General features: G+C 38.2%; 1 protein-coding gene and 1 long non-coding RNA gene across 11 annotated transcripts; both read right to left on the bottom strand.

The window, feature by feature from the left end:
• Window positions 1–23,759, bottom strand: LOC107852671 (polyadenylate-binding protein 2). 7 transcript variants are annotated; one of them, XM_047398142.1, is made up of 7 exons: window positions 23,715–23,759; window positions 23,219–23,298; window positions 23,021–23,123; window positions 19,509–19,579; window positions 643–834; window positions 397–527; window positions 1–291 (listed from the first exon to the last, which is right to left on the bottom strand). In XM_047398142.1, the coding sequence occupies exons 2-7, from the start codon at window positions 23,261–23,263 to the stop codon at window positions 243–245; spliced, it is 591 nt and encodes a 196-aa protein (XP_047254098.1). In that variant the 5' UTR covers window positions 23,264–23,298; window positions 23,715–23,759; the 3' UTR covers window positions 1–242. The 7 variants fall into 7 exon arrangements, with proteins under 7 accessions (XP_047254098.1, XP_047254097.1, XP_047254095.1 ...); XM_047398141.1 differs by having other exon boundaries at window positions 23,720–23,738; XM_047398139.1 differs by having other exon boundaries at window positions 23,216–23,298; window positions 23,720–23,737.
• On the bottom strand, window positions 13,103–19,499 carry LOC107852672. Of its 4 annotated transcripts, none has more exons than XR_007045863.1 (4): window positions 14,461–19,499; window positions 13,975–14,346; window positions 13,759–13,877; window positions 13,103–13,668 (listed from the first exon to the last, which is right to left on the bottom strand). It is a non-coding gene; the product is annotated as an uncharacterized LOC107852672 (long non-coding RNA). The 4 variants fall into 4 exon arrangements; XR_007045864.1 differs by having other exon boundaries at window positions 13,975–14,549; window positions 14,646–19,499; XR_007045862.1 differs by having other exon boundaries at window positions 13,975–15,438; window positions 15,703–19,499.
• Window positions 23,760–24,911: the final 1,152 nt, after the last annotated feature.

Below are 24,911 nucleotides of genomic sequence, written 5' to 3'. Positions count from 1 at the left end.
TGGAACTCCCAAACATGCACGTTTTCAAGATCACATGCATATGTTTTCAACAACTCTAAAAACATAAATACCAACAGGATTCATGATCACAATATTTGCCACAAAGCTCTCCTGAAAACCCAATTACGCAATTAATAAGATTTGTTAAGGCAATTAGCCATACAGGGGATAAGAAGCTAGTGTTTTTAATGAAATGTCCCACCATCCAGAGGTATGTACGTCAAGGGACAAAGAAAAGAGTCTCAGAAGTAAGGGCTGTAACGCATCGGCGCCCTAGCCCTTGGAACCTTTCTGCAGCATAAATAAATGAAGCCATGTCACAAATTTAATCAAATACAGAAAGGGTAGCAAACACAACTTTGTTTATAAGTAATGATATAAAACAAATAACGTTACCCGTATCCATAAGGAGGGAAAAAATAAGGAGCAGGCATGAATGGTGTCCGACCTCGAAATCCCATATACGGGTTGGGCCGCCTAGCACGGTACGGCTTCATACCAGGAACATTAGTCCTCTTTGCTGATACCTACACAACATTTGCAATCACAGATGGCAAAGGGTATGAAGACAGGCATGAAAGGTTTTATATTCAAATATAACGACCTTATAAGCAAACTGGATTTAGGGACTAACTGGTTGACCTTAAGTTGGCGGCCATGAAGTTCAGATTCATTCAGAAGAAGAGCTTCATGGACAGCTTCTGGTTCAAGAAACTCAACGTAAGCATATCCTTTAGGTTGCCCAAACTTGTTAGTTCGGATTGTAACTCTATTTACTGTCCCACATGCCTGAAAATGTTGCTGCACTTCCTCTGGAGTGCAAGAATAATCCACCTATAAAACAAGTTTAGCCCCTCAAACAGTTTGCCCCAAATAACCACGCACGAGATAATCTCAGACTGGATCAAAGGTCGACACAGCAGTGAAAAATCCAAACAGAATATCATAATATAAGCTCTAACTCCTAACTAGTATAAGTGAAGGCAATTTAAAATTAATCTAGTGCTGATTCAGATTTAGAAAAAAAGCATAAATTGAAACATGCAGCTATGGGAAATGGGATCAAGAGAGCGAGAGCAAAATTGAAAAAATAACTAGTCATTCAAAAATGACCTACACCTTTTTCACCGATCTAATAGGAAGAAAAAGAATTAAGCATTCCACCAAAACCATTTCACTCTCACTTAGTTGCAATTAGTACACAAGGTACTTAGTTGTCGTTATATATTGGAAACACCTAATAATCCACAACTTTTCCATTTAAAAGTAAAAGAAACTACTTTTTACCTACATCCTTACACAGTTTATATTGGATCATTTTTCCACTATGTATGATACTTGTAAATGTAGTATGCCATATTCATCTGGTTTATTGTAATTGAAGTTGACACACAAAATGTTAACAAATTTTTTTTTCTTTCTTATGTATTTTGTACAACAGAAGGCCAAATACACATGCTATACAAACATTTCTTTTTCTCCTTTACCTAAAAAAGTTTCTTTTCCTCTTTTTTTCTAAATTAAGTTGTGAGTTGTTTATAATGTAAGTCAAAACAATCCAATCCTGATCAACTGAAAAGAGTTAACACTGTAATTAACAAATCTAAAAACTAAAAGATGATTTTGTAAAAGAAAGTGGAAGTGTGAGACCATCTCGCCTAAAAGCTTTAAGATGAGATGGTCCCCACACTTCAAAACATGGTGTCAGAGCAGGTGGAAGTCAGGCGGAAATCGTGGGTTTGACTCTGACTGCACCTATTATCAAAAGGATTACCACGTATTTATTTAACCCATGAAAAGAATCAAGTTCACATGTGAAGAGGCGTGTAGAAGACATAATTAAGTAAATAAAAATGCTCTTCCTAACAATTCAAACTTTTGATCAAATGGTCATACATTTCACGTTCTTCTTGTTTCATCTTTTTTTCAGACCATCCTTTTCAATAAGAACATAACTGATCCAACCGCAATAGTTGACTACAACCTTTATAAACTAAACCAGAAAACACCTATAGGCTATACCAATATGACTTTGCCACACATCCACCAATTTCTTTCCTTATAACCTTAAGATGTCGGTTTATCGAATTCCTAGACTCCAAATTAGTTTTATTTTTGTCAAAGTAGTTTGTGATACCAATAGAAACTTAGTTCATGTCACCCAAGGGTGTGTGGCCAAGTGGCCAGGCCAATGAAATGGTTAAGAACTGTTTGAATAGGAGTAAGAATTGGAATATTGCATAGAATCCTGCTTGAAAGAGGATTGTAATGTTACTGTACTAGTTGGTAAAGGAATCCATAAATAGGGTCTCAATGTAATAATTCAAACAAGACAATTCAATACATTTTTCTCCTATATTTCTCACATTGTATCAGAGCGAGTTTGGTGACTTACTGGGAAGAAAAAATCAGTCACAGTGCGTCACTTTCCAGCGACTGTGAAGGCCAATTTGCGCCCTCATTTGTTTTGTAAGTGTTGTGCGAAAACCAACACTACCACGAGGTGCAAAACACTAAGGCGAGCAAACCCCAGTGAGCCACTCTCCATTCTGGTGAGCCACGTGCCGGCAGTAGTCTCAAATTTGTGTCACCATGCGCATAACGCGCCGGTGCTTCCAGCTATTTCTGGCCACTTTTCGTTGAGATTCTTTTTCTAGTAAGGTCGCCTCTTTATTCCGAGGTTGTCCATATAGTTATTTCTTAATTCCAACCAGTTTTCAGCAATCAAATCTTATTTTGCGATGACTGACCCCTTTTATTTCAGATTCCGGCAATATATTTCCAAAATCTTTGCTCCGTTTAGTCCTACAATTAAATATGAACCCTTAATGAGAAGATCAGAAAATCAAACATCCCAGTCCATGAAGAATCCACAAGGGGAGGTTGTTTTGGAAGATCTCAACCTAGATGTAGTTATTGTAAAAGGCTTGAACATACTCGTGACGTATGCTATTTTCGACCTAAATGTAGTTATTGTAATAGGCTTGGACATACTAGTGGAATATGTTATTCTTTGCATAATTGACCACCTAAAAATGTTCATGTTGTACAATCTAACACCACAGGTAATCAACGGGTATATTTAACTGAAAAAGAATATAATGAGTATCTTCAGTATCAAGCAAGAAAGCAAATATCTCTAACAGTAGCCTCAATTGCACAATCTTCTATCATTGGATCATGGATTGTGGACTCTGGCGCTTCTGCTCATATTCCTACTGATAAATCACTTCTATCAAATATTATTTATTCACAATCTCTTTCAATTATCACTTTAGCAAACCAACGCAAAAGGTGTTGGAGAAGCTACTCCTCTATCCTCTGTCACTTTAAATTATGTTCTTTATGTCCCTGATTGTCTTTTTAATCTTGCATCGGTCAGTCGTTTGACTCCTGCCCTAAATTGTGGCATACTATTTCTTGAGGACTCATTTATCATGCATGACCGTAGTACGGAACAAACAATTGGTATAGGATATGAATCACAATACCTTTACTACCTTATCTCTCCTTTACTCCTCCATAGCATGTCCAATTACAGATTCTTTGATACAAGTCGGATTACTCCAAAGATTCTCACCCAAGGTAATTGACAACGCTTTAGAGACAAAGGAGTTTTGCGATCCAGCATGATGAGAATGATGAGAATTGGGGATGGTGGAGTATTGCCCTTTTAGGCATTTGGCATTTAGGGTCACTTTGCGCCCATTTTGCATTAGGCTCACTTTTGAGCATATTTTGTAATAAATAGCCCATGACTATAAATAGCTAGGATTTTCTTTTTTCTTAGATGATTTTTGATGAATGATACACTCGCAAGCGTTTTTGAGCTTGTTGGGAGCTTTGTTGAACTTTGTGAAACGTTGGCCGTGAGTGAATAAATCTCACCCAGTGTTTGTCATAGGTATAATGTTTGAGGGTCATTGGTTTAATATACCTTTGGTTTGCTTATATTTCCTCTCCTAGTGTCTATCTATTTATCCTTTCCTATATTATCTTTCAAGTTCCGTACTTTGAGTTTGTTTCTGTATTTTGTATCTGTAAAGAATGGATCTTGGGTTTAACTCAACCTCAAAAGCTAGCTCATGAGGGGAGGATTGCCTAAGTCCATATAAGCAGACAAATTACTCATTTCTTTTCCGACATGGGATACTTAACACTCCCCCGCACGTCCGGACCTCGTTAATTGGAGCGTGGACAGTATAATATAGGGCCCAACATCGGTGAACAATGATTTGGGATGGACCTGGCTCGGATACCATGATAAAGAATGGATCTTGGGTCTAACTCAACCTCAAAAGCTAGCTCATGAGGGAAGGATTGTCCAAGTTCATATAAGGAGACCAATTACTCATCCCTTTTCCGATGTAGGATACTTAACATGTGAGAAATAGTGAAGAAAAATACTATTGAATTATGTATCTAAATTATTACATTGAGATCCTATTTATAGACACTACATTATTATACTTTTCTAAGTAGGATTTTTTATACTATTCCTACTCCTACTCATGTTCTAACACTCTCCCTCTTAAGTTGGTTCATACAAGTTATATGTACCTAGCTTGTTACAAATGTAATTAATACGAGAACTAGTGAGTGACTTGGTGAAGATGTCTGCAAGTTGATCACTTGACATCACAAATTTTGTAATAATATCTCCGTAGAGTATCTTTTCACTAACAAAGTGACAATCGATCTCTATATGCTTAGTTCTCTCATGGAACACTGGATTAGATGCAATATGAAGGGCTGCTTGATTACAACACAAGTTCCATCTTACTGGTTTCTCCAAATTTTAGTTCTCTTAGCAACTGTTTAATCCAAACTAGCTAACAAGTTGTTGCAGCCATTGCTCGATATTCTGCTTCCGCACTAGATCGAGCAACCACACTCTGTTTCACACTCTTCCAGGACACCAAATTACCTCCTACTAAAACACAATATCCGGACGTAGAACATCTATCAGAGGGTGGTCCTGCCCAATCAACATTTGTATATCCAATGATATGCTCATGGCCTCGATCCTCGAAGAGTAGTTCTTTACCTGGAGATGACTTTATATATTGAAAAACACGAACTGTGTCCCAATGAATATCACATGGGGAAGTCGTAAATTGATTTACAAATCTCACAAGAAAAGAGATGTCAGGACTAGTCACTGTGAGATAAGTCAACTTTCTAACCAACCGTTTATACCTTCCAAGATCACTGAGTGGCTCCCTCTGCCCTGTTAAAAGTTTAGCATTTGGATCCATAGAAGTGTCAATGAGTCTACTATCCCATCATTCCTGTCTCCTCAAGAATGTTTAAGTCATACTTACGATGAGAAATAACTATGATGTGGACTGAGCAACCTCAATACCTAGAAAGTAGTATTTCGGTTTGTTGAGGTATTTGGTCTGGAAATGTTGAAAGAGATTTTGCTTCAAATTAGTGATACCATCTAAATCATTGTCGGTGATACGATATCGTCAACATAAATGACTAAATAAATACACAAATTTGGTTTAGACTGGCGATAAAATACTGAATGATCAGCTTCACTACGAATCATGCCAAACTCCTGAATTACTGTGCTAAACTTCCCGAACCAGGCTCGAGGGGACTATTTCAAACCATAGAGTGACCTGCGCAATCGACATACAAGGCTACTAGACTCTTCCTGAGCAACAAAACCAAGGGGTTTCTCCATAGACTTCCTCCTCAAGCTCACCATGCAGAAAAACATTCTTAATGTCCAACTGATAAAGGGGCCAATGACGAACGACAGTCATAAATAGAAAAAGACGGACAAGTGTTATTTTAGCCACGAGAGAGAAAATATCATTATAATCAAGCCCAAATATTTGTGTAGATCCTTTGGCAACCAGGCGAGCTTTAAGTCGATCAACCTGACCATCTAGACCAACTTTGACTACATAAACCCAACGACAACGAGCAGTAAATCAGGGAAAAAACTCCCAAGTACCACTCGTATGTAAAGCAGACATCTCATTAATCATAGCATGTTTCCAACCTGAATAGGAAAGTGTTTTACCTGTAGTCTTAGGGATGGAAATAGAGGACAAAGATGATACACAAGCATAATGAGGTGATGATAAACGATGATAACTCAAAATAGTATAATGTGGGTTAGCATTACGAGTGGATCTTATACCTTTTTGAAGTGCAACTAATTGGCTAAGAGGAGGCAAGCCCGCAGTAGAGAAAGCTTCAGGCACATGACATGAATCATCTAGAACTAATGATGGATGTGGGCGGCGATGATAAGTCAAAAGTGGTGGCATTGCAGCTGGAGATGTAGAAGTAACGGTAGATTCCTCAAAGGTTGGTGTAGGTAGACTGGAGGTATGGCTAAGACTTCAGAGATATCAAGATAATCCGAAGATGTTATAGTAAGGTTTAGATTCAAAGAATGTCACATCAGCGGACATAAGGTAGCGACCCAGATCAGGTGAATAGCATCAATATCCTTTTTGAACTCGAAAGTAACCAAGGAAAACACATTTGAGAGTAAGAAGGGCTGATTTATCTTTTTCTGGGACTAAGTTTTGAACAAAACACGTGCTCCTAAAAACACGAGCGGGGATAGAGTAGAGATGTGACTGAGGAAATAGTATGGATAGGGAACCTGATTCTAAATTGACGATAGTGGCATTCTATTAATGAGATAGCAAGATACGAGGACTGCATCGCCTAAAAAACGCAATGGAACACGGGATTCAATGAGAAGAGTGCGAACAATTTCAATGAGATGCCTATTTTTCCTTTCTGCTATATACCGTTTTACTGAGGATGTATGGAAATGATGTCTGGTGAATAATTCATTGAAACAGAGAGAATGCGTATTCTAAGGCATTATCACTACGAAAAGTACGAATAAAGACAGCAAATTATTTTGTATTTCAGCATAAACTTTTGAATATAGAAAATAACTCAAAACACTCTTTCATTAGGAAAACCCAAGTGCATCGTGAAAAATCATCAATGAAACTAACAAAGTAACAAAATCCTAAGGGTGAACTGACTCTACTAGAAACCCAATTATCAAAATGAACTAATGAGAAAATAGACTCTGAAGCACTCTCAATACTGCGTGCAAATGTAGCACGAGTGTGTTTCCCAAGTTGACACGATTCACAATCTAATGTGGATAAACTAGACAAAACTAGGCATCATCTTCTATAGCTTGGATAGACTCGGATGTCCTAAATGTTTACGAATAAGGTCTGGAGGGTCTGTAACGGAGCATGATGTGAAGGAATTTGAAGAGGTAGGATGGTAAAGGCCTTGTGATTCATGTCTTACGCCAATTGTCTGTCCCGTACAGCGGTCCTGCATTAGAAAAGAATTATCAAAAAAAGTTACATTACAATTAAGGGCACGTGTCACACGACTAACAAATGCAAGATTAAAAGGACAACCAGGGACAATAAAGAACATAGTTTAGAGTGACAGAAGATAAGAATTTGGCTTGTCCAACTCCTTCTGGTTTTGTTCGAATCCCATTGGCTAAAGTAATAGCTAGAAGAGATTATGAATAAATAATATCAGACAGAAGTGACTTTTTGCCAGAAATATGATCAGAAGCACCTGAGTCCACAACCCATGATCCAAAGGTGAGAGATTGTGCAGTTGAGACTATTGATAGATATGTATGCTTACTTGCCCGATACTAAGATTGGCAACGGACTGGAACTGGTACCGTCGAACCGGTTTAACCGGAAATAGTACTGGTACCGACACAGCCTTACCAGAGTTTTTTGCCGGAACTAGTACTACCGGAACCCGAATACCAGGTTTTTTAGTTGTTCCGCACCAGTCCGTTGGTTACCGATGTGGAACCGGGTCGGACCGGAAAGACGAACTTCACTTTTTTTTAAATTTAAATTATATAACATTTTTTAATATATCTTAAACTTAAAAAATATATTTTTTTAAGTTTAAGTTAATATAATATTTTTAATAAGTTTAATAAGTTAAATTATATCTATATTAAGTTTTAGAAAAAAAAAATCAGACGTTAATTCCGGCGCAGACCGGATCCGGTAAACCAAAACAGAAACTATCGAAAAAAGTCACGATCCGCACCAGTATCGGATTCCGAACCATTGGATACCAGTTGCAACTGGTACTGGGACGTTATCGGAACCGGCATAACCGGATCGGAACGAAAAATTCTGATTCTATTGCCACCCTTACCCGATACTGAAGATACAACTGGTCAGATCAATTCAATTGTTGATCACCTGTGGTGTCAGACTGAGCAACATGGACATTTTTAGGTGGTAGACCATGCAAACAATAGCATATTCCACGAGTATGTCTAAGCTTATTACAATAACTACACTTAGGTCGAGAATAGCATACATCACAAGTATGCCCAAGCCATTTACAATAACTACACGTAGGTCAAGATCTTCCAAATCGACCTCCCCTCGTTGATTCTTCATGAACTGTGATGTTTGATTTTCTGATATCATCATTAAGGATTCAGATTTAATCATAGGATTAAATTGAGCAAAAAAGTCCGTCACGAAAAAATTGGGTCAGTCACCGAAAAACTGTTTAGTCGTCGGAAAATATTGAATTTGATTGCCGGAATCAAGAAATAGCTATCGGTACAGCCTTGGAATGAAGAGGCAACCTCACTGAAAAAGAAATCTAGCCGGAATATATAGCACGCATCAGCACGTGATGCGCATGATGTGCAGATCTGAAACTTCCGGCGGCGCGTGGCTTGCCGGAGATGAGATTCGGTCATTGGGGTTTGCTTACCTGAGTGTTTCGCACCTCGTGGTAGTGTTGGTTTTCACGCACAACACTTATAAAACAGGCGAGGGCTCAAATTAGACTTAGCAGTCGCCAGAAATCAAAGCACAGGGACTGTCTTGTCTTATTGAGTTTTCTTCTCAATAAGTTTCTCACCAAACCTGTTCTGATACCATGTGAGAAATAATGGAGAAAAATATTACTGAATTATGTATCTAAATTATTACATTGCGATCCTATTTATAGACACTACATTACTATCCTTTTCCAAATAAGATTTTGTATACTATTTCTATCCCTACTCATACTCTAACCGTATCGTATCATTTTGGTATCAGAGTCGAGCTTAGGATTGTTCTAACGATTCTAGTCTTAGGATTGCTGCAACAAAAAAACGCTTTAAGGAATTTTTCAAATTTTGATTTTTGTGCTTTCTTGAGTTTCTAGTCCTAGAATCGTGTTCTCTAGTACTATTTAAGTTTATAGCCGAGATTTGAACTTGATTGTAGTATGGAAGGACCCACATTTCTGAGTTTGAAGTTTGAAGAAACATGAAAGCGGGTTCTTAAATCTGAAATTATTGGGTTGAAACTGAGGCTCCAAAGTTATTGGGGTTTGTTGTCCATAGTGTGGGGAGCTTCGATTTCGAATTTCGTGTTTGGAGCTAAAATGAGAGAGTGGTGAATATTTTGGATCTTCATATTTTTCTTGGTACTCTTGAGGACAGTAAAATCTTCAAGATTCATCAGAAAGTGTTGTTTGACCCAATAAAGGGGCAAAGGGAGTAAAGATAAGCGTTAGTAGCAAAGGAATATTCCAAAAAGAGAAGGTACTATATGAAAGAGTACAAGAGGGCCCACAAGAAACTTAAATTTCGGAGGCTCCAGTTGTCTGTCTGGAGGCATCTGCACCCCATCTGCATGCGCAAGTGCCCACCTGCGGCCGCAGATGACCAATGCAGGTTAACAATAGACATTTTATCTAGGACATGCAAACCCCACAAGCGTGGGCATGTCGTGACATGCATCCACACCTCACCTCAGCGCATCTCATCTCAGCAGTTCCAAATCCAACTTTGCTCAGGTTTCAACATCTTAGTTTTCATTTCTTGATTCCTAAACTAATTAACAACTAGTAACTGGTCTACTTAGTTGATTGATTAGTCTTTGAGTTCTTTGTTTATTGCCCTTTCTTTGTGTGCTTTTATCTTTCATTTCTTAGTTAACTTCTTTGATTCAAGTCCTTAAGTTTGAATCAAATCGCCCGTCCTTCTCTTAACAAGAATCCATTCTAGCCGAGTAGCAAATAGACACTTCGTATGCCAGCGGGAACAAACAAAGTTCAAGACAATTAAAGTGCAAAAACACTAGTGGTTGTGAGTTTTGATTTCACTAACGTTAACCTTGTTTGTTAGTGTTATGTGTCTTGTTGATAGGTACCATGGCATCGGGAGATGAAATTCAACCTATCTCGAGTGGGACCAATTTGATACCATATTAGAGGCCATCATGAGATTGTGACAAGGTATGGATGTGATGAATGAAAGAACGCCGGGCATGGAGGAGAGGGTATCGAACATAGATGGAAGGATGATGGATATGGATGGAAGGATGATAAATGTGGAAGGGCACCTCAACTCTTCAAATGCTACTCCTCAAAACAACCTCCAAGCATCTTCAAGTGGACACGCCTAAGAAACTTCCGCCACATCTCTCCTAGAACTCTACACCACATGCTCTATCCTCCCCCACAAGGAAATGTTCCCTTACCTACTAGTACTGCTAATCAAACTCCGCCGAGTGTAGCACGACCACTACATTTAACCCACCCTAACAAATGCCCCAAAACCCACCATCTCAAGCCCTATCTATTCTCAATCCACCCTTTCAAACTCCACAAAACTATGCACCAATCTACCAAATGCCCCAAGGTTTAACCCTACAAGGTCTCTATACACCCTATTACTTACCCTGTCAAGTACCATATGGCCAAATCCTACCCTATCAAAGGCCACAAAATCCAAATCCACCCTACCAAGCTCCACTTAACCAAATGCCACCCAACCAAGCCATAGGAGTTCAATGAGAGTTTGTGGGACTCGTAGAAGGAGGTTATGGGTATGGTGCATAAGGAAATGGCCCAAGGAATCAAGGCGAATATAAAGGTCGCGACAAGGGCCTCAATTCTACCAAGGTCACCTTTCCTAGTTTTCAAGGAGGTAGTGATCCCGAAGGATATCTAGAATGGGAGTCGCAATGTGATAAGATCTTCCAAGCTAATAATTAGCCCAATGCTAAGAAGACGAACTATGTCGTTGCTCAATTTGAAGGATATGTATTGACTTGGTGGGAATCGGCTAAGAGAATGCATGGGATTCTTCATGGAGGTCATTATCCACCAAATATGCTTGCAACAAAGTGTCATTCGAAGAGGTTTTGCCTAAAAAAAAAAGAGGTTAGCATTCCATTTTACCTGGTTAAGCAAGTTATGAATCCTTCCAATTCCAAGGACTCCCTCGAGAATTTTGATCTTGCAAATGATGATCTCTTGAATTTGAGGACAAATTCTCTTCAAGAAGTAGAGGATTATACAAGCCGGATTACTCCAAAGATTCTCACTCAAGGTAATTGGCGACGCTTTAGAGATGAAGAGGAGTTTTGCGATCCACCATGATAAGAATTGGCGAAGGTGGAGTATCACCCTTTTGGGCATTTGGCATTCAGGGTCACTTTTGGGCCCATTTTGCATTTAGCATTATTTTTGGGCCATTTTGCACCTAGGGTCATTTTTGGGCTCATTTTGTAAAATAGCCCATGACTATAAATAGCCAGGATTTCCCTTTTTCTCTTCCTTAGATGATCTTTGATGAAAGAAACACTTGCGAGTGCTTTTGAGATTGTTGGGAGCTTTGTTGAATTTTGTGAAACGTTGATTGTGAGTGGATTAATTTCACTCGAGGTCATCGTACGAGTTAGGTGTTTGTCATAGGTTTAATGTTTGAGGGTCATTCGTTTAATAAAACTTTGGTTTGCTTACATTTCCTCTTCTTAAATCTATTTATTTATCGTTTTCTTTATTATTTTTTATTTCTGTACTTTGTGATTCTTTCCGTAGTTTGTATCATTTCATACTCCAGACATAATTCACAAATGTTTAGGACATCTTAGTTTGTTCAAACTACAAAAGATGGTATCTAATTTGTATAGTCTATACACATTAGATTGTGAGTCGTGCCAACTTCGAAAACACACACGAACAACCTTGTGAATCGTGTAGAGGCTATCTTTTCCTTAGTTCACTTTGATATTTGGGGTCCCCACTTTGTGGAAATACACTGGGTATGTTGTTGTTGTACTCTGATATAAAGGGTCCTAGTAAAATCAGTTCAACCTCAGGGTTTCGTTATTTTGTTAGCTTCAATGATGATTATTCAAGAAGTACTTGGATTTTCTTAATGAAAGATCGCTCTGAATTTTTTCCTATATTCAAGAGTTATTGTGCTAAAATACAGAATCAATTCAATGTCTCTATTTGTCCCTTTCATAACGATAACAACTTAGAATATGTCCTCCTAATTTCAAAAATTCATGACTCATCAAGGAATTATTTATCAGACTTCTTGTTCATATAACCCTCAACAAAATGGAGTAGCAGAGAGGAAGAATAGGCACCTCATGGAGACTGCTAGCACTCTGCTCATTCAATCCCATGCTCTATTGCGTTTTTGGAGAGATGCAGTTATCACACCTTGTTATTTAATTAAGTGATGCCCTCATCTTTTGTTAAAATCAAATTCCTTATTCAGTATTATTTCCCCAGTCCCCTCTCTACTCTCTTCTCTTCGTGTCTGTGGGAGTACATGTTTTGTTCATAACTTCACCCCAGAAAAAGATAAATTAACCCCTCGTGCTCTCAAATGTGTCTTTCTTGGTTATTCTCGAGTACAAAAAAGGATATCGTTGCTACTCACCTAATTTTCATCGATGCCTTATGTTAGCAGATGTCACATTCTTTGAGTCTCAACCTTTACATCTTCTTCTTATCTTGATCATCCTAACATGTAAGGTCCTACCTACATCGAATTTTGAAATTTTTTACAACTACTTCGACATCTCCATCCATAGTGACACTAGTCTTACCCAGTGTTCAGGGAAGCGTGATGCAGAAAAAAGCAACAAGGCTTTGCATCACGCATTATGCGATATGACCGCATCATTAAAGTGAAGCGCAATTTATTTTAAAAAATACCTATAAAGCATTCAAATAGTAAGTTATAATGAAACAACTATATAATTAACAACAAAGACAATATAATTAACAACTATAATTAACCAAAAAGACCACAACAACTATATAATTAACAATAAAGACAATATATTTTAAGCAAAAGTTGTAATGAAACACTAACAAATTAGTTCAACAAAGCAAAACAAACCCCAAAAAAAGAAAAATCAAATCTAAATTAATAATGGTTCAATCTAAAGCTCTTCTAGTTCATTAAGATTGTCCAATTCTTTTATTCCTTGAGTATCAACATAATGCTCATCATCTTCAACTTCCTCATCTTCCTCATCTCCTGTTGAAGTAGCAACTTCTTTTCCCTTATTGTATGAGCTTGAAGTACTACCCCTTAAACCATAACGACACTCATCAACTCCACTTGCCTCGGCAACAACACCCTAAGTGAAATTAGTATCTCCATCAAAAACTAATTAATCTTCAACATTCTCAATTCCAGTTAGCCATTCATTGGCATCACCAATGTTGTCCAAGCTAATTGGATCAAATCCATTGCAAACGTTGTAACGACGCCTCAAAGTTTTATTGTACTTTATGAACACCAAGGTACTGAGGCGCTTTAGAGTTAAGTCTATTCCTCTTTTTCGTATGGATCTGCAAATAAATATTAGCAAATCAAAAGTCAAGACATTTGATATATAATATACTTATCTCAATATATTAAAGTTTTTCTTTAACTCTTACGTGTTCGAACATGCTCCAATTTCTTTCACACCCACATGCGCTATAAGTTAGACCCAAAATTTTGATGGCGAACTTTTGTAACTCTGGAGTTTTTGAACCATAAAGCCTCTACCATTCAACTATTAAAGTAAAGTAATTATTCAAAATTAGCAACCATAAAGAAAAAATTTAAAAGTGTTAATTTAATGGAAATATAACTACATAAGAGTCATTCACCTCATGACTTCTTGTCTCTTTTTGTCTTATGGCAGTTGCTATACCAAAAAGTCCCTCGGCATTTTGATAAGAACTAATTATCTTGCATATCTTCATCAACAACTTTCGCAATGCAAGTATGAAATCCCATCATCAAAGTCTTATTCAGTAAATCATCCTCATGATTATAATAAAGTGATGGATTCAAGATATTGCCAACTGCATGCAACGATCTGTGGAGTTGATCACTCCACCTTTTATCAATAATCTCAAAAATCTTTGCATATTTATGCTCCTCAGTGAAAAAACTTTTAATAGCCTCCTTCGCCTTACTCATTGCTTCATAAATGTAACCCATTGATGGTTTTCCCTCACCATCTACCAAACAAAGAACTGTAACCAAAGGGCCACATATTTTAAGAGCATAAGCAACATTATTCCAAAAGTGGAATGAAAGCATTATTCCAACACTTTTTTTGCAAACTTACACTTCTTTTGCAAACTTACTTTTATTTCATTCTTCTGAAACGAACATGCTTCTCAAATTTGACTTTTGCTTGAACAATGTCTGTAAGGTCAAGAAAGCAGTAGCAAATCTAGTTTTGCCAAGTTTCACCAAGTTTCATTGATTAGTAAATCTTCTATCATATTCAACAACAAAGGCCTTTGAACAATGTAAGAATGTACATTACCTGCCTTGGTGAAAACACCTTCAAAAGGCCTTTATTTGAAAATATCTCCGAATATCAAATTCACACAATGGGCTGCACATGGAGTCCAATATATGTGAGGGAACACTCCCATTATCATAGAACCTGCCTTAACATTTTTAGATGCATTATCTGCAACCACTTGAACAACGTTCTCTAGTCCAATCTTCTCTATGGTACTCTTAAACGAAGAGAACATTTTGATGAAATCAGTGGACGAGTCGCTGGCATCAATTGACTCAAGAAACAAGCTTCCTCTCAGAGAATTGACAAACACATTTATGATCATTTTTCAGTTCCCGCCGTCCACTTATCCATCATAATGGAACATCCGAACTTGTTCCATTCCACTCGATGCTCCTCCACAATTTTGTGTCAGCCACATGGAATGCAAGTGGGTGGCTTCATCCCCGAACCATATTGTCTTTTGGCCTCGATCATGTCTGCAAAATTGTCATAATTAACACAATTAAATGGCAGCCTTGCATCATACAACCACCTTGAAAAGGCTACAACAGCACCATCCCTCAAAATTCCCTTGGCCATAGCCTGCAAAACTTTTTCCAAAATCATTTCCTGGCTTTAACGGAAAGTAAATATCTATTGGACCTTTTGTACCCATTGATCCATAACTTGAATAAACTGATGCATTTTGTAAGTGTTTTTGTGATTTTGAAGGAAGTGACAAATCGGCAGCTTCTTCCTCCATTTCATCATCATTAAGATCAGTAACTTGTGGAAGAGCTAACAGATGACATCGGATGAAAGACTATCACTGTAGAAAATAAAACAGAGTATAAGAATAAGAAGCAGCTCTGTTGAAAAAATATAATTTTAGTGAAAGAAAAAAAACAGAGCATTGGTTGAAAATTCAAAAAAAAAGGGTATCAATGTATGAAAAAAAAAGCAAGAGAAGAAGGAAAAAACAGAGCAGAAGAAGAAAAAAGAAGCAGAAGAAGGAAAAAACAGAGCAGAAGAAGAAAAAGGAGGAAGGGGAAAAAAAGGATGAAGAAAGAAGAAGGAAGAAGAAGAAACTCACTTGTTGGTAGTTGGTACTTGGTCACAGCTTCAATGGAGAAAGAGTTGTTGCAGCGCAGCTTCAGTGGAGAGGAGAGAACACAAAGTCAAAAAACCCTAAAAATTTTAATCGATCTTTTCTTAAACTTCTAACCTTTTTTTAATTTAAAAATTGCCCATTAAAAAAAATCACTTCCAACCCTTTTTTTTAATTAACAATTGCCCAAAAATAAAAAAAATCCATAATGCAATCACATCGCATCGCATCACGCAACAGGGCTTGATGCACCCGCAATTCTCAGATTGAACTGCATCAAAGATGTGACTCACTGGGAGCCGCATCGCATCGCATCAGCTCATAATGCGATGATGCAGTCGCATCTCTGAACACTGGTCTTACCTGCACTTAACTTTTGAGGAATTTAAAATACCTTCTAAACTTCATCCTAAGTTGCTCGAACTCTCTAAAAATGTTGTCATACCTATGTAGGATCCTCTAAATATACACTACTTTTAAAGGATCCGACACGTACTTGATGACATTTCTGAGGAGTCCAAGCAACAGACTCCATATACAGTGCCACCACTCCGGAATTATCATCATCGTCCATGTACAACATCAGGCTTAGATAATTCCCATTCTGCACCTGACCCTACACCTACTACAGACTTATCTCCTCCGATTGTACTTCGAAAAGGTATATGGTCCACTCATAATACTAACCTCATTATACCCTTTTAAGTTATCTTCATTTATCATCACCCCATTATGCCTTTATATAATCTTTGTACTATGTCTCCATCCCTAAGTCCACAAAAGAAGCACTTTCTCATCCAGGATGGCAACGGACTATGAATGACGAAATGCCTACTTTACATATAAGTGGTTCATGGGAGTTTATTCGTCTCCCTTCAAGTAAATCAACATTGGTTGTCGTTGGGTTTATGCAGTGAAAATTAGTTCGGACAGTCAAATTGATAGACTTAAAACTCACCTTGTTGCCTAAGGGTACACCCAGATACTTGGGTTTGATTATAGTGATACTTTCTCTCCCGTGGTTAAAATAGCATATGTTCATCTTTTTCTATCCAATGATTGTTGGACACGGGACACTTTTTCAATTGGATATTAAGAATGTTTTTCTCCATGATAACCTTTAGAAGGAAGTTTATATGGAGCAACTACCTGGTTTAGTTGCTCAGGGAGTCTAGTCTGGGGTGTCGATTGCGTCGATCACTTTATGATCTAAAACAATCTCCTCGAGCCTGGTTTGGAAAGTTCAGCACAGTAATTTAGAAGTTTGGCCTATGTTTTATCAACATTCTGCTCCAAATCTATGTATTTATTTGGTGTTTTACATTGATGATATCGTTGTTACTGGCAATGATCAAGATGGTATCATTAGTTTGAAGCAACACCTCTTTTAACATTGCATTTTTTAGGTATTAAAGTTGCTCAGTCCAAATCAGGCATTGTTATTTCGCAACGCAAGTAAGCCTTAGACATTCTCAAAGAGACAAGAATGATAAGATGTAAACCTATTGACACTTCTATGGATTCGAATACTAAACTCTTGCCAGGATAGGAGGAGTCACTCAACGATCCTGAAAGATATAAGCATCTAGGTGGTAAGTTGAATTATCTCATAGTAACCAGACCTAACATTTCCTATCATGTGAGTGTTGTAAGTCAGTTTATAGATTCTCCTATGATAGTTATTGGGATGCAGTTGTTCTCATTGTGTGATATATTTAGTCAGCTCTTTGAGGATCGAGGTCATAAGCAGACCATTGAACATACAGATGTTATCTAATGCTGTTAGAGTCTAACAGGATCACCTTGTAATAGACGTTCTATATTCAGATATTGTACTTTCGTAGGAGGTAATTTGGTGACCTAGAAGAGTCAAAAATAGAGTGTGTTAACTCGATCTAGTGCAGAAACAGAATATCAAGTAATGGTGGTAGCCACTGGTCAGTTAGTTTGGATTAAACAGTTGTTAAGAGAGTTAAAATTTGGAAAAATCAAGGAAATGAAACTTGTGTGTGATAACCAAGCAGCTCTTCATATTGCATCAAATCTGATATTTCATGAGAAGGCTAAGAACATTGAGATTGATAGTCGCTTTGTGAGAGAGAAGATACTTTCCAGAGATATTGTTACAAATTAGTGAAATCTAGTGAGCGGCTTGAAGATATTTTCACCAAATCACTCACTAGTCCTCGTATTAATTACATTTGTAACAAGCTCAGTAAATATGACTTATATGCACCAGCTTGAAGGCGAATGTTTAGAATATGAGTAGGGGTAAAAAGGGTCGGCCCGGTTCGTACCCACTCCGTGGGTGTCGGGGAAGGGATGTCTAGGAAGCCTTACCCCAGCTTCGCTGAAGGACTGATTCGAACCCAGGACCTGGCACACCACGGTAAGCAAGCTTACCGCTGAGCCAAGCCGTGGTGTAGGAATAGGAATATTATATAGATACCTACTTGGAAAAGGGTTATAATATCAGTGTCCTAATTGAAAAAAGATTCTAGCCTATAAATAGTATCTTAATGTAATAATTTAGATACAACAATTCAATACATTTTTCTCCTATATTTTCACAAGAACCATGAGGTCTTAGGTTTAAATCCTAGTAAAGACAAACACACTAGGTGATTTCGTCCCATTTGTCCTAACTTTGGTGGACAGAGCTACCCTAACCTGTTGCAGTAGGAGGTAGCAGGTTATGTTGCACCTATGACGGATCCTTCAAAGATGCACTTTTTGAAGGATCCAACAAGTACCTGCCGACATTTTTAAAGAATCTGAGCAACATAGGAGGCAGATATCTCATAGAATTAGTCAAGGTGCGTGCAAGCTAGCTCGAACACAACATTTATCAAAAAAAATAGAAAATTAGTTAATGAATATGTGAAGATAAGACGGGAAGTAGGACTAGAAACATGTTAATGCCCCAAGATTTTGATGTAGGGGCAAGAGTATAGTACACAATGTGTGGGCTAGAGCTAATCATGAGGTTGAATCAATTGCAAATAAAAAATCATATACAGGGGAATAGGTCCACTATCCAGCAAGTCTCAAACCATGCATCATCAGCTCTCGAGGATTTTTTCCGTTACAAAAATATGTCATTCACCCTCTTTTTCTCTTGCTTTTATTCACGTATGCTTTTCTTTACATAGGACTTGCATCCTTAGATTTGAAGTCTCATGGAATTCTGCTCAACCCCCCCCCCCCCCCTTCCTAGAATTCTGCTCCTTGAAAGCACTGGGTCCCAAACACTTAAGACCATATAGATAGCTCCACTCATCCCAATAGGAATCAAAAACTATGTGTGCACTTTGTTCCTTTTTTGTGATTCTACTTTTTGATATATTTTACCTCCAATATGCCCTTCAAATTCTTCAATAGGCATACACTATACAAAATTATACAGATTATACATAATTATACATAATTATACAGATCAAAGCAAATATCAGTCAAGAAAGGTAAATAGCTTATGCAAACAAAATACATGGGCAAATTTTGGAAGATTGATTAAAAGGGATATTTTTAAATTGTAAATAGAGCACACACGGCAGTTGAAGATATCATGAAAAGTGAGAGTATTGGACCCACTATTGCAATGGCTCTCTTATGATTCCATATACCACTATATAGAAGCCAGAAAACAAATACTTGGATAAGCATCCATTTTAAGGGAAAAAGAAAAAAAAATACAGAGTGTAATCCCACAACAGTTCAGCTATGTAGAAAAGGCTAATACAAGATGATACTCAACGAAAAAATCATTAGTTTGAGGAAGGAAGAAGTCTCACATTTCCAACAAAGACAGATCGAGAATCCACTTCTTCCTTGTTTGCCTGGTTTGCAGCAGCAGCAGCAGGGTCTGCCTTAAATTGGGGAGAACAAATAAACAAAATGCAATAAACGGAGCAACAGATATGATGAGTATTTTATGCGTTCTTCATCCTAAGAAATAAGCATCCCACAACTACGTGCAAATGCAAAAAGAATTTAAAACATCATTGCACATCCCTTTTAAATCCAAACAAAATTAACTCTGGAAGACTATAAGCCACACATTAGCAAAAAAGAAAAAAAGAACAGAGCTATCTTTTGAAAATGTAGGTTAAAACTTCAATGAGTAAAGGAAGAGAGCGCAATTTAAGACTTGTTCAATTCAAGTTTAAAGGGTCAAGATATTCCCGACCAGCACTATTGAACGCGAGCAAGGTCTGTCGCTTTTTAAGGCTGAAGTGACCCAAAGTGAAAAAGCAAGTGCATCTCCATTGAAACCGAGAAGCATGGTTGGGCTGGAAGCATAACCGAGAAGCATGGTTAGGCTGGAAGCATACGCTTTGTTTTTATTTAAAAGAGCTGGACTCTCTTTAGAAGAAAAAAAGCAGACCAGTACAACTAGATTTTTTTTCCTGCTTGGCACACTGGACTGCTTGGTGCGACTTTCTTCTCCAATTACCCGATTTTCTTCCTTCTTCTTCCTTGTTCCTTCTTCTTCTTCTTCTTCTTCTTCCATTCTCTTCATCGCTGGCTCTCTATATGAGGTCACTTGACTCCTTTGTTTTTTCTAGCCTCACCTCCTCTGTTGTTTCCTCTGCTAGGGCAAACTTATTTTCTCTTTAGCAATCACTTCATTTTTTTTTAAATTCCAACAGACAGTGTGATAGGCAATAGGCAGCTCTTTGTATAAATTTCTGATTTTTTCTCTTAACAGTGACTAAAGTAGAAGAATAATATACAACAACAACAACAACAAACCCAGTGTATTCCCACATAGTGGGGTCTGGGGAGGGTAAGATGTACTCAGTCCATACCTCTACCTCTAAAGAAGTAGAAAGGCTGTTTCCAATAGACCTCCGGCTAGAGACACGGAATACTACACAAATACATAGTAAAGCATGGAACAAGATGGCATAACATAAATACGACACCCACAAGTAATAGAAAACGGAGAAAAGTAAACAGATTTGTAACAAAGCATGAAACAAGGTATCATAACAAGAATAATACCCCCACCAAGTAATTCCCTACACTAGCGACCCAATCTGACCCTAGCCTTCTGCCCCTAATTCGCGTCCTCCAGATCTTCCTATCTAGGGTCATGTCCTCAGTGAGCTGTAACTGCTCCATGTCCCGCCTAATCACCTCTCCTCAGTACTTCTTCAGGCTATTCCTACCCCGCCTAAAACCATCCAAAGCTAGCCTCTCACACCTACGAATCGGGGCATCCATGCCCCTCCTCATCACGTGCCCAAACCATCTCAATCGGGCTATCCCTACCCCGCCTAAAACCATCCAAAGCTAGCCTCTCACACCTACGAATCAGGGCATCCATGCCCCTCCTCATCACGTGCCCAAACCATCTCAATCGGACTTCCCGCATCTTATTCTCCATTGGAGTCACACCAACCTTCTCCCTGATAGTCTCATTCCAAACTCTATCCCCCTATTCAGCCCACACATCCAACACAACATCCGCATTTCCGCCACCTTCATCTTTTGAATGTGGGAGTTCTTAACTGGCCAACACTCCGCTCCATACAACATGGCCGGACGGACTGCCACCCTGCAGAATTGCCTTTAAGCTTGGGCGGCACCTTCTTATCACACAACACCCCGAAGCGAGCTTCCACTTCATCCATCCCGCCCCAATACGGTGCGAGACATCCTCGTCAATCTCACCGTTACCCTGAATCACGGACCTGAGATACTTGAAACTATCCCTCTTACATACCACCTGTGATTCCAACTTCACTACCACCTCATTCTCCAACCTCAGGTCATTAAACTTGCATTCCAAATACTCTGTCTTGCTCCCACTCAACCTGAACCCTTTAGACTCAAGAGTTTGTCTGCACACCTCTAATTTATCATTCACACCCCCCCGCGTCTCATCAATCAAAACTACATCATCTGTAAAAAGCATACACCAAGGCACCTCTCCTTGAATACGTCGCGTCAACACATCCATCACCAAAGCAAACAAAAAGGGACTAAGAGTAGATCCCTGATGCAATCCTGTCAAGACAGTGAAATGCTCTGAATCTCCTCCCGCCGTCCTCACCTGAGTTTTAGCTCCATCATACATGTCCTTAATTGCTCTGATATATGCCACCGGGACTCCACTCATCTACAAGCATCTCCAAAGCACCTCTCTAGGGACTTTGTCGTATGCCTTCTCCAAGTCGATAAACACCATGTGCAGGTCCTTCTTCCTTTCCCTATACTGTTCCACCAGCCTCCGTACCAGGTGAATTGCCTCCGTCGTCGAGCGGCCAGGCATAAATCCAAACTGGTTCTCCGAAATAGACACTATCCGTCACAGCCTCACCTCGACCACTCTCTCCCAAATATTCATAGAGTGACTCAATAACTTAATACCCCTATAGAAGAATAATATGATCCATTTATATTTTGGTTTTGATTTTGCTTTTGCTTATCCTATACTTTTTAGTTTTAAAATTGAAACATTTGCTAATATATATAGTGTCTTTGTGCAAGGTTTATTTCGGTGTTTTTGTTAGAATTGTGCTTCTCTTACAGCATGGATTGGGGCTTGTCATTTTTCTCCCCTTTCCAAAACACTATTTCCAAGCAAGAAGCACATGTCATACCGTTGCAGTTTATGAAGACCTACCAAGTATACTATTGATACAGCTTTTCGATGCAGCAAACAGAATAAAAAACATGATTATGAACACCACTTATATCAACACATCCAACTTAATTTATAAAAACTCCACCCTTTGCTATACTGGACTCAGTTTTAAAAGCCCTTTGTCTGACGAGCTAATCTGCCTAGCTAGAGACTATCTTTTCGTAGTTCACTCTTTATGCAAAAGTTTCAAGTGCCCAAGACAGATCACTCATCATTTTATGTAAAAAAAAATGGTTCAAAATTAGTTTTCCTGCCTCATTGTAATTCTCAACAAGATATAAGGTAATAAGATCAATTAGCTACCTCTTCCAGTACATATGAGGCAAAATCATTTATACAACTAAATTATTGGGACTTGAAAAATGAAAAATAGCCATATAACGCATCTATTTTATGGATAAAGGAAAAGAAAAACTTTTTCAGTAATAATACAAATGTTTTACGAGGAAGTAATTTCATTTATATACTCATCTTCAAATAGGTGACATGAATCACGTAATAAGATCAAATAAGCTACCTCGTCGCAGATATACATTACCATAAAAGCATTCTAAAGTTATCTACTGGAAAAATGAAAGAAACGTATTTTATGCATCAAGAGAGAAAGATTTCAGTAATAAGTGAAATTAAAGCAGAGAGAGAGAGGGAGACCTTGAACAGAACCCATTTCTTTTTCGAACTTGGCCTGCATTTCACGGAGAGCAACCGCTTCATCTTCCATCTCTTTTAACCTCTTCTTCATGTCATCCAATTCCTGTTTACGTACATTAATTAGGGTTTCACAAAACAAGAAAACAACTGAATAAGAAGAAGAATTAAAGAAAAAACGAAGGGATTGAGAAGAACCACCACGCCGCCGTTTTCCCCCGCTCCCATCTCAACGTCGTCCTCCATGTTCCCTCTTTCACACTGCCCACTTCTTTCTCCCACTAAAACAAATTACCCCAAATTAATAGAAATTCAAAATTGTTATTTGCCCATACACATCACAGCCCCCTGAATGTTTCATCACTTCACATATAAATACCTCAATTAATATGATATTTGTATTTCAACACCTAATACAAGTTTAAAATGTACTCATTAGACCCTTCATAGATAATAATCAATCAAAACAATAAAGTGTGCCTACTTTACACTAGTCAAATAATATGGCAATGTAAGACTGTTCCCTTGCTTTCTTCTCTCTCGTTGTTTTGGTGCACGTCAGTATACTCTAAAGTGCCCCATAAAACTAATTATCAACCCTCTCCCCCATCCCCACCCCTATAAAAAAGGAGGCAAATGATGGATCAGCTTGTTTGCAAGAACTAAGTTGTCTATTAAAAGTGTAGAGTTGTCATACATTACTTCTCCTTCAAAATGGTGATATTGTGGTTGAGTTGCTAAAGTCTGGGATTGAGAAAGAGATTGAAGAAAGGAGAAAAGTTCTTATTTTGTATGTAGTTTTAAATACCCCAACTATTGAAGCCTTTGGAAGATTCATAGCAAATCAGTAATATTACAATTAAGCTCCAAAATATTTTATTACAATGAAGTTTATTTTGTGATTAAATTTAGTCGTGTGGAAGATAAAATAAGTCCCTATGCTCTAGTCCACAAATGATCAATAATAGGCCAGTCTTACCAAACCTTGAATAACAAATTTTGACTTGGCAAAAGAGGGGTTGAGAATACTCCCATTATGGATAAAATTCCCAAACTCCTCTTTCAATTGTCAGATTGTGGATTCCTTGAGTACAATAAGCAGTGGACTACGATAGCCCATATATACATATGAATGCATAACTAGATGGAATATCATAAGTTAGGGTCCTCGAGATAAATGTCATCCAAATACTAGCCCTCGGTGTTAAAACATTGGATCACTTGGAAACATGTTTTGATTAATATGTGGCATATTAGTTGAAACCAGTGTACCCTTATATATGCTTACTCATTGGCCTTGATAATTTATGATCAGTCCATACATAGAAAGGTGGAGATATCGTACATGAATATTAACATCCTATTTGTGTGTGTTATTTGTATATGATATATGTAAGACCCCGCAAACTCCTTTTGTAGTCTGAGCTTTAGAGCGTGTTCAGTGAAGTGTAAATCCGGCCCTAAAAGATTTTGAAGTGACTTTCCAAGTGAGAAATATTTTGAAACATGTAGAATTTCCCTAATATCAACTTTTTGTTATGAAGAGAATTGAATAAGCTTTCCGTTGATACCAAATTCGTCCAAATTCGACACTCGAGCGAAGAGTTAGAGCCATTTTAGTGAGATAGTGTGCCACCTGGCACTTTAGTGCGTCGCGGAGTCAGCCAAATGGCAATTGTCAAATTCCAGTGAGCCTTCGCTATGCTACCGCGTCGCGGTGTCTTTCTATTTCGCAACCAAGGTGGTAACACGAGTTCCACCGCGTGGCGCCATCAAGCAATTTCCCAATTGTTCACTTTCCAGTAAGTTGGCGCGATTATGGCGCATCGCGCCAGCGTGTAAAATCGGGATTTCGTTCAGATTTCGTTATTTAAATTTCAGGGACCCTTTGGTA

This window comes from Capsicum annuum, chromosome 10, assembly GCF_002878395.1.
Source record: "Capsicum annuum cultivar UCD-10X-F1 chromosome 10, UCD10Xv1.1, whole genome shotgun sequence".
Lineage (NCBI taxonomy): Eukaryota > Viridiplantae > Streptophyta > Magnoliopsida > Solanales > Solanaceae > Capsicum > Capsicum annuum.
The sequence above is the reverse complement of the archived record's forward strand: the minus strand, read 5'-3'. Positions and strand labels throughout refer to the sequence as shown.

Bases quoted from the DNA above. Each gene is read 5' to 3' on its own strand.
- LOC107852671 (XM_047398139.1), bottom strand. The intron at 835-19,508 runs GTGAGACTTCTT...CTTGTTTTATAG, and splicing joins GATCTGTCTTTGTTGGAAAT to GTGGATTATTCTTGCACTCC. The intron at 528-642 runs GTCAACCAGTTA...AATGTTGTGTAG, and splicing joins TTCATGGCCGCCAACTTAAG to GTATCAGCAAAGAGGACTAA.